The 16652-nt window shown below is 41.6% G+C and overlaps 3 protein-coding genes across 3 annotated transcripts in view; 1 reads left to right on the top strand and 2 right to left on the bottom strand.

The window, feature by feature from the left end:
• Positions 1-16652, top strand: part of LOC136415971 (neuropeptide SIFamide receptor-like) — a 41315-nt gene that overhangs the window by 19960 nt on the left and 4703 nt on the right. Inside the window, exon 3 of the mRNA XM_066400909.1 lies at positions 6171-6270. Within this exon, the coding sequence (XP_066257006.1) occupies positions 6171-6270 (100 nt within the window). The remainder of the gene's footprint in view (positions 1-6170; positions 6271-16652) is intronic.
• LOC136415998 (cuticle protein 38-like) lies at positions 10221-15296 on the bottom strand. Its single transcript, XM_066400950.1, has 3 exons — positions 15189-15296; positions 14601-15134; positions 10221-10541 (listed from the first exon to the last, which is right to left on the bottom strand). Exons 1-3 carry the CDS (start codon positions 15201-15203, stop codon positions 10254-10256), a joined length of 837 nt encoding a protein of 278 aa, XP_066257047.1. The 5' UTR covers positions 15204-15296; the 3' UTR covers positions 10221-10253.
• LOC136415984 (nucleolar protein 58-like) lies at positions 12285-13385 on the bottom strand. The gene is made up of 2 exons (XM_066400933.1): positions 13336-13385; positions 12285-12889 (listed from the first exon to the last, which is right to left on the bottom strand). Exons 1-2 carry the CDS (start codon positions 13345-13347, stop codon positions 12467-12469), a joined length of 435 nt encoding a protein of 144 aa, XP_066257030.1. The 5' UTR covers positions 13348-13385; the 3' UTR covers positions 12285-12466.

The following is a 16652-nucleotide window of genomic DNA, read 5'->3' as shown; positions in this document are numbered from 1 at the left end:
ACCGTTGTTGTATTACTGCCATGCTCAGTTTTATGTGTATCATCTCGGCTTAAAAGGAGTCCTCAGTAATTAAATTGTAATGTGTCGGGAACACAAGACACAGTTTTGTTCTGGAAATAGTCTTGTCTTTAGCCAGAACGTGGATTTCATAAGAGCGATTTATAAAGGATTCGTCGCTTGCTGCTGGCAAAAGGAAGATGTGATGCGACGTTCCTGATAAGATAAACGATTGTTAAGCAAGAAACCGCCATTCGTATTAGCATCAGAATCATTGGAATGGTTCCGCACTCTTCAGGCTCTCCTGCAAGCAGTTCCGGCCTTGTGGCGGGCCAGGTTGGGCGTCGGCCCAGGGCGGCGGACTTCCCTGGTCGGCGATTTTTCTCTCTTGGGGTAGGGGGTGATTAGGAATTTCGCCCAGGGCACTGGACTTGCTAAGGCCGGCCCTGGTTGCAAGTCAATGAACTGAAATACCGACCTTAATTGAGCTAATCAACTTCTGAATAATCTAAACTCTTCTATTGATCCATAAATACCGCTCAATTTATAGATTTTTCTTATGACGTCTCCTTCGCCCTCCGAGGGTTTTGATGAGAGCAAACTTTTGCCATCAACATAAGTGTTCTATTCCTCCATCTCCCCGAAATAGATACGTTTCGAATTTACAGCAAAGCGCTGATACCCGTTGATGATCGGGCCAGTTGATTCTCAGATAGCCGATCGGACCTAACAAGCTTTAAAAAAGAAATTTGGAGAAAAAGCGGTAAAAAATTCATATGAGAGTGAGATCCCCGCATATTTCGTTAATGGAAAAGCGGCAATCTTTGCTAGTAGCTCCTGCAGTTCCTGAGATATTAAATTCAAATTTTGGGCATAAGCCACGCATCACGCGTCAGATCGGCAGAGCCGCGCTACATATCTACTGGGTGCTCGATTTTTCCGCTTTTCGCTTGCGCCCCGAAATAAACTTCTGGATCACTGGGGAAACTAATCGAGACCCTGCTGGAATAATTAATTCTGACGACGATATAGATATATTATCGGCAAAGGCAATGCGGTAAAGTATTCCATCGGATGTTCGATTGGCCTTCACCCCCATTTGCGATCCATCATGAGGCCCACATGTTCGGGTTTTCATGCTACGGTGAGCTAAATCGCATTAACCAGTTCCAATTTGGTGCCGAATTATTGATAATGGTAGAACGACTGCAGTTTGGATTGCTTTTTTCGCATGCTGCTTCCCAGTTATTTCACTTGAAAATGACTTAAAAGAATGGACAATAAAGCTGGATTGTGCAGTCTGATATGCAGTGCTTTTGTGTGCTTAAATAGCGTCGTCTAAGAGGTGCAGGATTCCCCAGAGCAAATGGAAAGTCGCTCGGATTGTTTGCAGAGATTGGCCAATTTCGCACGCCATGTCACGAACTCTCAAGAAAATGCTTAAGAGGGATAAACGGCCATTGGTTCGACACCACTTGTTTGTTTTTTGAGTGTAACGTTCTCTAGGCGTCTCGAAGACACGATTTTATTGACTTAAGGGGAGGTTATTAAAAGAACGGTCCGGCATATTAGCGTGGCCCTTTCCCTCCTCAAATCTGGCAAATAAACATTATCGGGCTTCTTTGTGGGATTTCCGGAAGAATATTGGAGTCTCAGAAATGAAATCCTGCCCTTTCATCGATGCTATTAAAGAAAGAGATTACGTGTAACGCGTTCAATCCAGCTCGGTTCGTAATATGAGCCGGTACAATGTTGGGCATAAGGATGTGAAAAAGTATGAATAAGGCGGAATTTGCTAATAATAGCGCACTTGCGGTAGAAGATGAATACTAAGTAAGTGCATACTCCTATTGAATTTTAAAATCCGATAATAAAGGGGCACGCCAAAAATGGGATTTTAAGCAAACCGACGTCGAGTCCAACGAGGGAATTTGTGAAAGTTTTTATGGCACTCTTGAATTAGCTTCAAAATCTCCTGTGAAGGCAGTAAATTTTTCCGAATGATAAACGATTTCCTGCGAGATGTTATTGAGCTGAGCTGCATTATTTGTTATCTGGGATGGCCACTCTATGGTCACTTCCGGTTAATAGTTGCTCTAAAAGCACCGAATTTTCGATCGAAGATTAGTTTATCTAGAAATGATTGAACCTTCAAAGATCAGAATATTTGCGTCGCTGTCCCCTTGGGGAGTTCGGATTGGAGTTTTCCACCGGTATTCTCAAATGCTCATTGATATGTGGTTTGTCTCGTTTACTCAATTTTCTCTAATAGAAATGACCAGTCTGAAACATAATCAACACGTTATGATCTAAATTGCAAATGCGATAATGGATAGTTTTGTGTAACGAGGGGGATTCTGCGGAAATCGCATAATGCCACAAGTTACATAGGAAATGCCATTCTGCCCCATACGCAAACAATAATAGTTCCAGAAATACCCGATCTAACATTTAAAGAAAAAAAATTAGAAAATATTACATTATTTTTCAACACAGTCTCCTTCGAGATTGACACACTTTTCCCATCGATGTTTTATGGCTCTATACCCTGTTTATGTAAGAAACTTCAAAATAGGCATCAACCTCAGAGTTCACCTCTTCATTATTGGCAAATCTCTTTCCGGCGGGACATTTTTTTTCCAATTTAGTGATAGAAAATAATCTGAGAGGGCTAAATCTGGCGAACAGGGTGGACGAGCAAAAGTTCGAAACCAAGTTGATTGATTTTGGCCATGGCGATGACGGAAGTGTGGATTGGTGCGTTGTCTTGATGAAACAAGGTATTGTTTTTCGCCAAATACGGTCGCTTTTTCCTCATTTTTTCACTCAAACACTGCAATAAATTTGGATAATATTCTCCGTTTATTGTTTTTCTTACACGAAGATAGTCAATAAAAATTATCCCACCCCAAAAAGTTGACACCATCACCTTTCCTGCAGATGAAATGGATTTCGCCTTCTTTAGAGCCGATTCTCCCCTTCGAGTTCATTGTTTTCACCGATCTTTCGTCTAAGGCGTGAAATAATGGACATAAGTTTCATCCATGGTTATGAATCGACGCAAAAACTCGGCTTTATTGCTGCGAAACTTTGTCAAACACTTCCTTGAAATATCCTCATGGCGTTGTTTTTATTCAATTGTGAGTAATCGCGGCATCCATCTTGTGCACAGCTTTCTCAGTTGAATTGTTCGATCAAAATGCGCTATACAGCACTTTTTGAAGGGCTTATCGTGTCTGCTAGCTCACACAATTTTAGCCGGCAGTCTTCCAGTGGAATCTTGTGGATTTTCACCGCAATTGCTAGAGTGGACACCCCATTGAGTCGACCGCTGCGGAGTTCGTCTTGGCAGCTTAAACTCTGCCACCCAATATTTCACAGTTGTTAACGAAGGACCCTCAAAGTAGAATCTAACTCCGTTTTGGAGTTGGATGGACTAACACCTTTCGAACGAGAGTATTGAATCAAGTATCGATGACCAATTTTTCCATGTTCACAACGTCTCTAAAAGCGTTCACTGAAAACGGCTCTAAAACAAACATAATTTAAACATGAGCTTTTTAAGGTTAGGTCTCTGTAACATACGCAATTTAAAAAAAAAAGAATCGCCATCTATGTGTCAGGTCGGGTATTTCCGGGACTAAGCTTGGATTTTTAAAACTTTGCCCTTTAAACCCTTTAAAAATAAAACAACGCTCAACTTGATTCCATATCCGTAGTAATCAATCGCAATCAGCGGGATAGCCGCAACGCATTTTTGCCTGCAAATTTCCATTTTGCAACTCCATTACTCACATCATCTTTGCTGCAGCTCGACCGGGGCAGGAAAAAATCAGACCAAAAACGAAAAATGATCTGTCTTCGTCCGTTTTCGTCAACAAATATGTTTCCAGGACCGGATGCAGACGTCAATAACTCACGCCGATTCATGAGAATTATATGACGGTCACTTCCCTTAACTGACTGAAATAGTCGACCATCCGTCGTAGGCTGCGATCCAGGCCAAGACCGTATAGTAAACTGTGTATTATTTAATACGTAGTACCAACATTTATCTGGCGGCCTGACCGTTCCCTGACCTATCCCTCTATCCAGCCGCAGCAGCTGCAGGAGCGTGCGGCAATCCAGGAATGTATTACGTCAATAACTCATAAAGCCCCGACCATTATTCGAGTGGCAAGATTGCGGAAAATCATGCAGGGCGCAATTTGTCACGTCGTCCCATTGAATTAATATTCCGGGTTCGTCTGAAAGCCGGCTCCGGGTGGGAATTGCATGCGATTTGATTTGTACAATAAACAAGTGGTATCGTAAAATGAGAGTTCGGATAATAAAGCCCGAGAGGGTCGGTGGTAGTCGAGCTGAAGACTACGGAGCTGCGATGTCTGCGGTGCCCTGGGCTGCGCCCCCCCGGCCCCAAAATCCTGATGCTGCCTGGGTAAACCAGTTGCGAAGCTTGAACCGGCTACCGACTCTATTGCTGTCTTCCGCACGCAGAACCGCACCCACGGAGGCTCTGCCGGTTAGTTTGCATCAATGGCACTCGCAGATAGAGCGAAAATCTATGCCGAGAGTTTAGAAACTAATTTCCTGTCTAAAGCTCATATTTCAGATATTTATCTTATACATGAGTACATTAACCCCGATTTTCCTATCGGGTTTGGTCGGAAACCATCAGGATCCCTTACCAGCTTGTTAAGGTCTTCAGTTTAATATTAATATCTCGGCCCAAAAATTGCTCGCTGCATGATGAAAATACCGAAATTATGCGGGAAAAATTATAATAAACCACATGAAAGTTCGCATACAGCTTTAATGAACGAAATTTGATTATAAAAGCTCGTATGACGTGTTTTGCAGGATCCAGAAATGCCGCAAATATTTTAAAGTTCTCTGGTTTCGAGTGAATTAAACCGCATTAATTTACAAATCTAATATGCGGTCGGCATTATATTGCGATATTGGGTTGCAGAATTAAGCACACGTCACAATCGATATGGGATTGTGCCATACGTTGTCCGTTAAAAACGGGCATTCGCCCTTTTCCGGCTGTAGAGAGGATCGGGGTAGGAAACTGCCTAAAATCCGAAGAGATTCTTTATAAGAAACCGGTGATGTAATTCGGCGAGTTGTCAAATTTTAGGCCTAAACATTGAAAACCCTGAGGAGACCACTTGGGAAAGAGGCAAAAGAGATGATAGCAGTATCGTGATTTCCGCAATCTTAACATCAGGGCCGGCCTTAGCAAGTCCAGCGCCCTGTTGAAATTTTTAATCGCCGCCTTAAAGACAAACCAGGAATGTCCCTTCCTGGTCTGCCGCCCAACCTCGCCCCCCATAAGACAGATACCGCTTGACACTATGTTGCTCCGCCACTTACTCTACAAAAGAGCATTTAATTCTTAAATGGATTTTTTCTTAATCTTAACTTTTTTCTTGTTTTCTTTGTTTTCTCTTGTTTTGTTGTCTCTTGTTTTCTTAAAAACTCGTACGCCACTGTGATCCATCGCCTATGGAAGCTCGTGGAGGCTTCCAAAGCATTCTAACTGCAGCTTCACCTGCACGTGCAATTCATGGCACGGGAAACCGCTGCAGGGCAGGACTTGAAGGGTTAAGTACACCCCTGATTTTTCTACGAACGTTTTAATAGCAGAATTGGAATTTGCAATAGTTTCCAGCATCATTTCTGTGCTAAGCTCGACCTCTGCTTTATGTTCGACTTATTTTAGAGCATCTTTCAGCAACGTAATATAAGGACAGTAATCCTTCCTGAAACAGTTCTCCATTCAAGTAGAAATGACGTCAGTATAGATAAGGGGGAAACGGAAATTGATGGAAAAAAACCGAATGTATTTTTAATTCGCCATGTCAGTCCCTAATGGCTGAGCGAGTGGTCCAACAGGCACTTAACCCTGACCCAAATGTGCAATTTGGAAGATGCTGTTTTCTGTTAAATTACCTATAAGCGAAATTTACTCAGTTTTACGCTGTTTTTCTTGTTCTGCTTATGCCCCTCAGTTGATAAGACGCTTACGAGGATTTTCACCTTGAATGAAAAATTCAGGACGGCCACGTGCATCCAAGAGAAAACTCCTAATCGGATTAAGAAACTAATAGTAATTCCCAGGTTTCGTTAATTTTAAAAAAATCTGACCCAACAACTTTCCTTTTCAGCATGGATGCTCGGAGGATGGATGTGCAAGACAGTCCCATACATCCAAGGAGTCTCGGTGGCAGCATCGGTTTACAGTTTAGTCGCCGTATCATTAGACAGGTACGTGCAAATAATCCATGAAAAAATGCAAAAATTCTCAGGGAAACAACAATTTAATTCAGCTTTGAGTCCTTGGTGTTTTATAAGTTACGCGGGGGCAAATTGTACTGTAATTGGTCGAGGTGAAACTGGGACAAAGGCAGAAATTAAAGCGACTCTAGCTTCGAAACAAATTAAATGTGTAAATCTCAAAAATAAATAAAACCTGGTCCATTTCGGACGCCCTTCGCAGGACACTTTTATTAAACGCCCTAACAAAGAGGCAATTTATTGCTCCCATTGTAGATCATGTCATAGTCATGTGTGACCCCAATGAATGGAATCGTACTTCCATGAATTTTTCCAGGCTACCTTAACCTATTTTTTAATTGTTGAATGTTGAAAGAGAAACGGAATCGTATTTTAAGTAGGCAGCAGTCGTGTAATTTACATAGTTAGCAGACAAAACAGAGAATAAATAATGCGTTAAAGTAGAGGTGGATTAGTGCACGATGACTGAATGGGCAGTCCGGACCACTGGGACCACTGGGTGAACCACCGGGTGGACCACTGAGTGGGTCCTAATTACAGGTACCACGGGGGCGGCGTGTACTATTGGAACCGTCTTCACCACGGGTATCACCGGATGGGCCACCACCGGAGTTACCACATGGGACGTGGCTATTATGCCTGGGGCTGGTAGTCCGCAGGCATAGCAAACAATAGCTGCGAATAAAATCTGAAAAAAAAAATTTGGCTTGAAACGCATGTACAGGGTGCCCCAAAAAGTTTTGAACATAAGCCAAGTCCCTTAATTCTGCTTAAATTAATGTTTATTCGCGCGGCATAATGCGGACCGAAAAATCCTAGATTCTCGGGAAAATAGTTGGTGCCATGAATATGCAGTGAACGCCCGGTATATGCTCTGAAGCTCATGACATTTTCAAAATGCCAAACCCCATTTTTACCACCAATGTCTCCCATCCCATGAAGCAACTGGTTTTTTTAGCAAATTAACAACGCAAAGCGGATATTTATAGAGACTTACGAGTTTGTACATGTTTCCCTCCTCGATGACGGTCTTCTATTGGCACTCGAGCTGCAGCGAAATTACTGAACGGAACTACTGGCACAAACCCCCCCACGGGGGACTTATATTCGCTTTTCAGATAATTATTCATCCCCAACAAGAGTTTTCGCCTTAATTGTCAAGCAAGTTAATCTAGATATGCGGGCTCTCCCATAGATTTCCATTATCCTTGTAACTGATTGCTTAGGACACGAAAAATTTCCGTTCTAGATGTAAGAAGGTTGAAATTGTAACTGGAATTGGAGTAAATAACGCGATTTTCATTGATAGTCGTAAACCAGTCCTGCACAAGGCAATTACTCGTTACATCTGACGCATTTATGATTTACCATCGTCCTCGAAGTTTATTTTTCTCGTTCCGGCAATTATTTTCCTAAAATCTCCAAAATCAGATTATTATTGTTGCGGGACACGTTTTGAGACGAGATGTCGCACAAGGCCCGGTAAAGTCAAATATAACAAAGTTACAACGCGTAAGCACTGCCTAACTTCCAAAGGACATTTCTCAATAAGCGGAAAACCCTGGAAGTTTCGTTTGATACATAAAACTTTCAAACTCACTCGATACAACAGATGGAGTTATATTTTTGCCATCGAATTCGTGTAGTAAGTTGAGTTAAGTATGATTTTCTGCGAGTTTGTCGTCAATAGAGTTTTGATTCTTCAAGGGTCGCCTGTCTCTTAAAATAATCAATCTTTTACTTAGGAATAGGCAACCTGATCGGAAATGCTATATTAAGGAACAAGTGGCGTAACGCGGCTCATTATCGCATCAATCCAAGCTGCCGAACCCAAGAGCGAAGCGACGAGTTTTCCCATTGGAAGTGCGCGACAATGCCTATACATCTTTATGTATCTTCATCAAAGATGTGTCATTCAAATATTTTTGAATGGTTCACTTCTAAGGCTTTTAAAGCAAAAATGTGTGAAGTTTACTTCGGCGGTATGTCTTTCCGATTTCAAAGGGCAAAATGCAAAAAAAAATATCGAATGGTGCTTTGTTTCACGTCACTACAGTGCAGTAAAATTGTCATTTGCTCACACTGTTTCCATCATTTGGTTACATCTACATAGACGATCAAAAGTCCCGTATAAATTTGCTAAAAATTGAAGGAAATAATTTTCATGAAAATGCTGGAAAACATCAAACAATGGTTTTAGATCTGCATTTTTGACGCAACGGTCACATATACAGGGTTTCTCGTGTAGTAAATAAATGTATTTTTTCATATTTTCCTTACGGAATTGCATTATAACGTTTTTGAGTTCTTTGAGAAATTCTGAACATATTTCACGTAACATACCCATGTCTAAATTCAACAGTTTTCGAAAAAAGTTACAAAAAATAGAAATGACTATAGAACTTTTAATGCTTAAAAAATAACAACATAAACTACTATAATCTAATCTATTAAATGTCCCAACACTGCCCTGTTGATTTTCTCACAGCGGGCAAGCCGTAATTCAAATCCCTCAAGAACTTTTCTTATCATTTGAACAGGTATTTGTTGAGCTTCTTGACTCATTTTATTTTTTAACTCTTCTATATTGTTGGGTTTATTTAAATAAACCTTATGTTTCGGATAACCCCTTTTATGTTTCAGATAAAAAAAGTCCATAGAGGTGAGGTCAGGCGCTCTAGCAGGCCACTGTAATTGTCCTCTTCGTCCAATCCATCGAAAAAAATTATAAAAATATTTATACATGAAATTTGTTCAGAATTTCTCAAAGAACTCAAAAACGTCATAATATACATGAGGTTCCATAAAAAAAATGGAAAAGTACACGTATCTACTACATGGGTAAGCCTATATACATGTCTATTACGTCAAAAAATGCACAACTAAAGGCACTACTTGACGTGCTGCAGCATTTTCATGAAAAATATTTCCTTCAATTTTTAACGAATTTATGCGGGACTTTTGATCCCCTATGTACATACATCTTTTATCATTATTTTACTTTAGTTGGGCACACTCGAGAACGATGTTTTCCTAGTAACAAATCGCCCATCAAAACGGTCGAAAAGGCACACTTTTCATCACCCTTAAGAACTTATATTTCGGGTGCTTTTGGGCTGTTCAGCAAAAACGATTCTGCGGGCTCAGTTTTTTTAGAATCAGTGACATAGATCTTCTTTGGAACTTCCATTAGTATTTCATTTCATTAAAACGTTCAGTCCATTGATTCCCTTTTGTAGCGGTGAACTAAAGGTTGCACTTTTTCTCCTATCTTCCTGAACCACGTAGGTAAAATTAATTTAGACACTTCTCGTTGCCTGAGAGCGGAATTTCCGTTAAACTTTTAAATTCGCTAAATATCTGAAACTCTTATCGTTTTAAGCCGGTCCGAACTGTTTAAAAATAAAAAAAATAAAGTTAAAATGGAAAATACCCTGGAGGCGCCGGACGGTATGGCCCTGGCAAACGACGTTGGCTTACAAATTAAACTTTTTCTCTTTTCCAGTGGCGCAGCTTCATATAGATAGATAAGATAACCACGCTCCCACTAAGACACAAATAGAGAGCAAAATGAATGGCTATTTCAAATTGCGAGCAATCAGACAAATAGCACAAAAGATCATTTGAAGTTTGAGAAAATCCATCTTGACCCCTCGGCCCTGAATGGCTCTAATGGTCAAACAAAACAAAATACAGACAGAAAAGGTCCGTAGCCAATGTCACCGGAACAGCCCATCACGTTCGCCTTAACCTTGTCACTCTACATATTAGATTTCAATAAAGAAAGATTTATCTTAGCTCGAGCTATAAATACCGAGACTTGGGCTTCCTCCAGTTAAAATCAGTCAAGAAACCTCTCGATAAATGAAACCGTTAGATTCATCGCCAAATAACAGTTTCGCATTCTAACCAAGAGAAACGGTGTATATTACAACATAATTAAACATTTGAATCTAATGATGCAATAAAACAGGAGCAGCATGCACAACTGGAGCAGGATGCAGAATCGATTGGGAATGAACAGTTTTAGTCAGCACCGGAGCTGAGTGGACAGCTACGACTGGGGCAGTTTTAAGCACTGGTACTGAGTGGACCACCGGAACCACAGGGGCGGCCTTGATCACCGGTACCACTGGGGCTGCATGGACTACGGGAGAGTGGCCGATGAGGGTCGGTTGGGCGACTAGGGGGGTGGCGATCAGTCCTGCAGAGGCGTAGGCCAGGGAGGCAGCGATGATGACCTGAAATGATTATTTGGGATCAGAAAATCAGTTAAAAAAATCAGGTTTGAACAGGCTGATTAAAGTTGTCTTAAAGTGGATGGTAACAGTAAGAAAATACGGGGAAAAAATGTAAATTTTATGAGAAAAGATGCAATTCCTGTGCACTTAAAACAACGGTTCATTTATGTTAATAATTATATTCCATTGCAAAGGGTGGAGTTAGTTTAATCTGCTTTTTAGGTCATTAGAGAAGGCCTTTAAACGGCTCCAAGGAAATGGAGTGTCTCTGTTACGATAATTAAAGCTAATTTAGACATGAAAGGAAGATACATGTTTCGCAAGCGTTCTTTAGGCTTTTAGACCCGAAATAAGGTCCTCATTGAGATATATTGGGAGTGTCTGTGAACGTTTTCTATCTACGTCTAAATCTTTATAAAAAACGAATTCACTTACCAAAGCGTACATGATTTGAGCTGTGTGTCGTCCCAGAAGAACAATCAAAGAACTGTCGAGTTATAATGAAAAAACTAAAATTCTGGCTTTATTTATATTGATTTAAGCCAATCCCCGCCCTGAGACCGAGGAGAAATTTTTCGGAACCTGTAGGTACCCAAAGTAATAAGTTGTACCCGTAGACTTACGCAACCTTCGTATCTCAGGGTTTCGCCATTTGCTGTGAATGAGACACATTGCGATAAGATCTTTTAAATGTTTTTTAAGGTTTACTTTACTGTTAACTGAAGATGGTTAAATGTAGATTTATTGGTAAACGATTCAAGGTGAAGTGTGGCTGATTTGAAACTATGAGTTAATAGAGCCTACTCGCACTCAGGACCAGGGTCGGCTTCAGCAGGTGTGAGGCCCTGGACGAGATTTTTTATCACCACCCCGTACCCTCAAGAAAAACCGCCAGGGAAGTCCGCCGCCCTGGGCCGTCGCTCAATCTCGCCCCCACAAGGCCGGTGCCGCTTAGAACAATGCAGCACCAATTAATGTAGGGTACACACGGGTTCGGGAATATTTCACCAATGTAATCATTATTGGGCCTAAGGCATATCAAATACCGAGTGGAACCTAAAAATGAGGAGAAATGAAAGTAAAGGAAAAGAAAGGAAAGAATTAGAGATTGGACTTGGAAGAAAATTATGAAAACCTTAATTGAGGTCTTGAGGCCCTGATAATTAGTGCGTTTGAGGCATCTTTAGATTAGAGGAGACGTTCAGGATCGCGGAAATAGTAATCAAAGTGTCTCCACATCTCCGAAACTAGCAGTGCAGATGTTGGATAATTATGAAGCCCCGCATTTACTTAAATACTTTATTGCCAATTTTGCTCAGTTATTAACTTTATTCAGTGCCGGCTTTAAGGAAGGGAGAGGTGGAGCAGCGGCCCAGGGCGGAGGGCCAGAAAGGGCGGCGGGCTTTCCTGGTCGACGATTTTTTTTTTTTGGGGGGGGAGAATAGGACGATTAAAAATTTCACCCGGGGCGCCAGACTTGCTAAAGCCGGCCCTGACTTTGCTGCTATTGTTTATGCGCCTGACAACCTTTATTTTCACATTTGAGTTAAAAAATTGTGATTTACCAGGTCGCCACCAGCCTGAGACAGAACACCTCCAGCGGAAATTAACCGAACAAGGATAATGGTTCCTTCGGCCAATAGACCGATACACACACACATTATTCAATGCAAATATTGCAGATTAATCTTAAGACTTAAGAGGTCACTAGAAATAGTGCTTATGTAAATGATTGTACAAGCGTTTCAATGGATCTGAATATATTTACATCCACAATTATAATTTCGGTTATGAGCTCTTACCACTAAAAATCACAGTGCTACTTTGTAAAAAAAAGCTAGGAATTTGGACCTATCACTAGAGCATGCATATAAATAACGAATTGTATATAATAAATAGATTTTGGTAAGTAACCATCATGAGGACTATTGCTTGCGCTCATTAGACTTGAGTTTGTCAGCTTGGGCGTCTGGTTTCTTCCTCAAGCCCTCCTTCTTGGCCTGCTCTTGCTGGCGTTCAGAGAGAGCCTTAGCATTAGGTTTACGAGCAGAGGTCTCCGGCTTAGCAGCTTCACGCCCTCTGTTTTCATCAGCCTTCTTCATGGCGGCACTAAGTTTCTCATCCTTCTTACCAGACTTCTCTTCTGGCTTCAGCTTCTTCTCTTCAGATTTTTTATCAGCCTCAGTCTTTGCCGGCGCAGCTTTAAGGTTCTCCTTTTGCGAGCGTTGTTGAGGGTGCAACGGTACTTCTTTCACAGACGAATCCTTTTTGGCATCCTCGGGCTTAGCCGGGGCCTTTGGCGGCACTACTGCGGCCAGAGCCACGGCAATTAGCACGGAAAAGACGAGCTGGAATGTCGGAAACTTGTGAAAGGGTGATAAGAGCAGTGTGCGATTAAGGTCATTGCCAATTTAGTGAAACTGTTTAGCGGGACACAAAGGGCACATATCGAGACCGTGAAGTTTTAAAATCGATTCTTGTTGATAAAGGTAATCCAATACGCTATTAATTTTACACACTAGAGCGAGAAAATTGGTTCTGTGTATGGGACCGACTGGTGCTATAAACGTTAAGGTAAATTGAGTGGAGATATGAAAGGTGGCTAAATTCATTCGTTGGGCTCTGCGAAGGCAGCTTGCTTGTGAATTGGAACAAGAGATGTGCCCGGCGAAAATGTAAAAAATATAAATGAAAATGTAAAAAATACCAATGAAAATATAAAAAATATTAACGAGAATATAAATGAAAATACAAAAAATAAAAACAAATATAAAAAACGATTCGAGGAACTTACCAACTTATGCATTGTTGAATATTTTCTGTGTAGGCACAGGAGATAACAGATAACTAATTGTCAAGTGCTGATTATGATTCTGATCAAATTAATCCCGGATTATATAGTTGAAAAATCAATCCCCCTCTCATTGGCACTTAAGGCATGGTTGACTTGGTAGTACTTACCTTGATGTTGGGTTTTAATCAGTTCATTTAAGGCCTCGTTGATTCCAATGCAAAAAGCTCGGCTTAAAAAGCGTAAAAATATAAACATTGTTTTTCTGCCATTCTTATTAATTGTTTCGGGCCGAGTCAATGGGCAAGTTGAATAAGCGTGACAGGTTGAATGTGATAAGGTGTTAGATGAGAAATTTAATTATTGGATAATTCCATTCGTAATTGGAAAACTGTACTATTTAGATGAGGTCTGGTGAGTGGTTCATGGTTGATTGACTGCTTGCGGATTTGCCTGTACGTTTGATGCAGTATTTTAGTAGCGTTGGAGGTATTGCCGGGAATCAGGGATGCACTTGAGCATTACATGCAGAATGTTGGTGAAAATTTGATTCCTAAATAGTTCTGTGAAAAAGATTCAATCAAACATCTATGTTAGTACTTGTAATATTTCAAGAAATTGGCAAAAACTTCGTAATGTAAATGCGTGAAATGATTCGTTCGTTTCAGTAAAAAACATATCCACATAAGCTGTCCCAGTAAACACATAGAAAACATACAGATTGACCAACAAGGCGTATTTCTAGACAGGCCCGGACTCAGCAAGTCCGGCGTCCCCCTACCCCCAAGAAAATCCGCCAACCAGGAAAGTCCGTCGCTCTCCCTGGTCTGCAGCCCTCGGCCGCCACCCGACTTCGCCCTCCGTGAGGCCGGTCCTGTTCTGACCTCACTGAACACATTCAGAGTTCATGACGTAAACGTGTTGGCTTCATACCTTCCTACCGGGACCAAATCAGTTCTGCCCATATTTTTTTATCACATCTTCATGAAAAATGAGATTTATTTAGATTATCGCCTAATGCGCCCCTGTCTCTGTGTACATTTTCAACGATTTTCCGACTTTCAAATGAAAAATTGATATGCTCATAAACCAAAAGGATGGAAAAAGTGGAATCAGTTGTCTGTTGCCTCCAGCGGAATTTTCGCTGAGCTTTGAAATTTAGGAAAAACGATAGACCCGACCCGAAATCGTACTAATAAAACTCCATTCTTCACGTTTAAACACTTAATTTTTATTCAATACAATCACAGACCCTAATAAGCATGTACAAGCGGCAAGGCCGCATGGGTGGCCACCACGGGAGCAGCGTGGACAATGGGGGCAGCGTGGACAATGGGAGCAGAACCGTGAACAATGGAGGCAGTCTGCACCGATTTGGTCACTACTGGGGCTGATACAGTCACAACAGGAGCTGAATGAGCAACGGGGGCTGAGTAGGCCACTGGGGCGGCCACGACTGGTGCAGCGTGAACCACTGGGGCCGCATGTACAGTTTTAACAGATGAAGGGTGTACAATGGACGTAGCCTGGACACTTCTGCGGACTTCAGGAGGGGAAACCACTACTGGGGCAGCTTTCACTACTGGGACCACGGTTTCGGCATGAACAATGGGGGTTGCGTGTACTACGGGGGCTGCATGTACTACGGGGGCTTCGTGTACTACGGGGGCGACTTCGTACACGGTTTTAACCTTGGGTGGGTCGACGATGGTTTGTGCTTCCACGCTTCTATGGTAGACTTCGCTTGGGGCGTGGGCGACTAAACCAGCTGAGGCGCAAGCCACGGCGACGGCAAGAACTACCTGTGAATTTAGGGCATGTTAGACTAAAGCCCCCTAAAATTGAAAGATACTTACGAACTTGTACATCATTGTGATGCTTGTGATTATTCGACGTTTGGCCAAATTATAAATCTGAAAGAGTGGGCCCTCGCTATTTATACCAGCTCCACGAAATTTAAAAAAATACCGGTTCTTCCTTGTTGCTTGCGATTAAGTGGACGCACCCAATTTTGACCTTGTGTCTTGTGACTTTATTTGTCTATTAAAATTATTTAATTTTAAAATATCTTACAATATTCAACAATAAACCGGGCTTTCCTGGGCCTCGATTACAATAATTTCAAAGTCATTGTTGCTGTTGTGCAGGAACCGATCCCTTCCTATAGTGAACTTTATGTATGCTTGCCTAATATGGTTACGTACCGATCTCATCAGGAGGCAGATCGGTTTCTCGTACCATCGTACCATTTTAGTAGCAGGATAAAAATTGTGAAGGTTATAAGAAGACGCTCTTAATCTTATAACCTCCACAAAAACGAATTTCCTTCCTGCTTTGCAACGCTATCGGCGATAGTTGCGGTAAACGTTAAAGGTACATTCAAATACTGTTTACCTACCAAGTGCGCAAAGTGATGTTTTACCGCACACCGAGTACAGTTTCGCTTCGTGTCATCGGCAATTAATTTCCATATTTGAGAACGAACACCAGAAATCCTATTCGTTAAGTGTTAAAAATCGCGAACAACTAATTCTACACGAGCCTCATCGGGAAATGCAGTTTTCTTTAACTCGCGCCTCACGACAAGACCTCGATTCGTTCGAAATCTCACTCGTTACACAAAATAGATGTATTTTCTAACGGGTCACACGCATAAATATTTCATCGTGTTCCCAATCCTCTTGCAAACCGAGATTTGCACGTAATATGCACCTGATTCAATGTTTATGAGTATGACACGCAAATCCATAGATATGAATATTCCATTATCCTTTTTACGGGTTACTGGACACGATTGAGGAATTACAAAAACTCAATCTAGGTCAGGACCATACCGGCCTTATGGAGGGGGCGAGGTCGGGCAACAGCCCAGGGCGGCAGACCATGAGCAGTGGCGGACTTTCCCAGTTGACGGTTTTTCTCGGGGGTAGGTAGGGGGGATTAAAAATTTCGCCCGGGACGTCAGACTTGCTAAGGCCGGCCCTGGTCAAGAAAATGCATTTCATTAAAAATCCCATGTGTATTAAATAAAAGTAAAATGTCCTTCTGATGTTGGTTTATCGTTACTCTAATAATCAATTCCAACAAACACCTTCTTAGGTTTAATTCGACGAGGCCTTAAAGTCCCGACTTAACGCACAGCCGCCATATTCAACTAAATTGCAATATCCTTTAACTTCCCTTAAAAGGTCAGCGGCAACAGTCAACGTACCCTACTTAATTTGCTAATATCGTTATCTGTTAGTCGGAGAAGCCTTTGCAGATGTTCGTTAGAGAAATCCTGTAGTCACCGGGGGTTTGCAATGGATATTGAGGCCTCT

Source organism: Euwallacea similis, chromosome 21, assembly GCF_039881205.1.
Source record: "Euwallacea similis isolate ESF13 chromosome 21, ESF131.1, whole genome shotgun sequence".
NCBI classification, from domain to species: domain Eukaryota; kingdom Metazoa; phylum Arthropoda; class Insecta; order Coleoptera; family Curculionidae; genus Euwallacea; species Euwallacea similis.
Note: the sequence above shows the minus strand (reverse complement) of the source record. Positions and strands in the feature narration are given on the sequence as shown.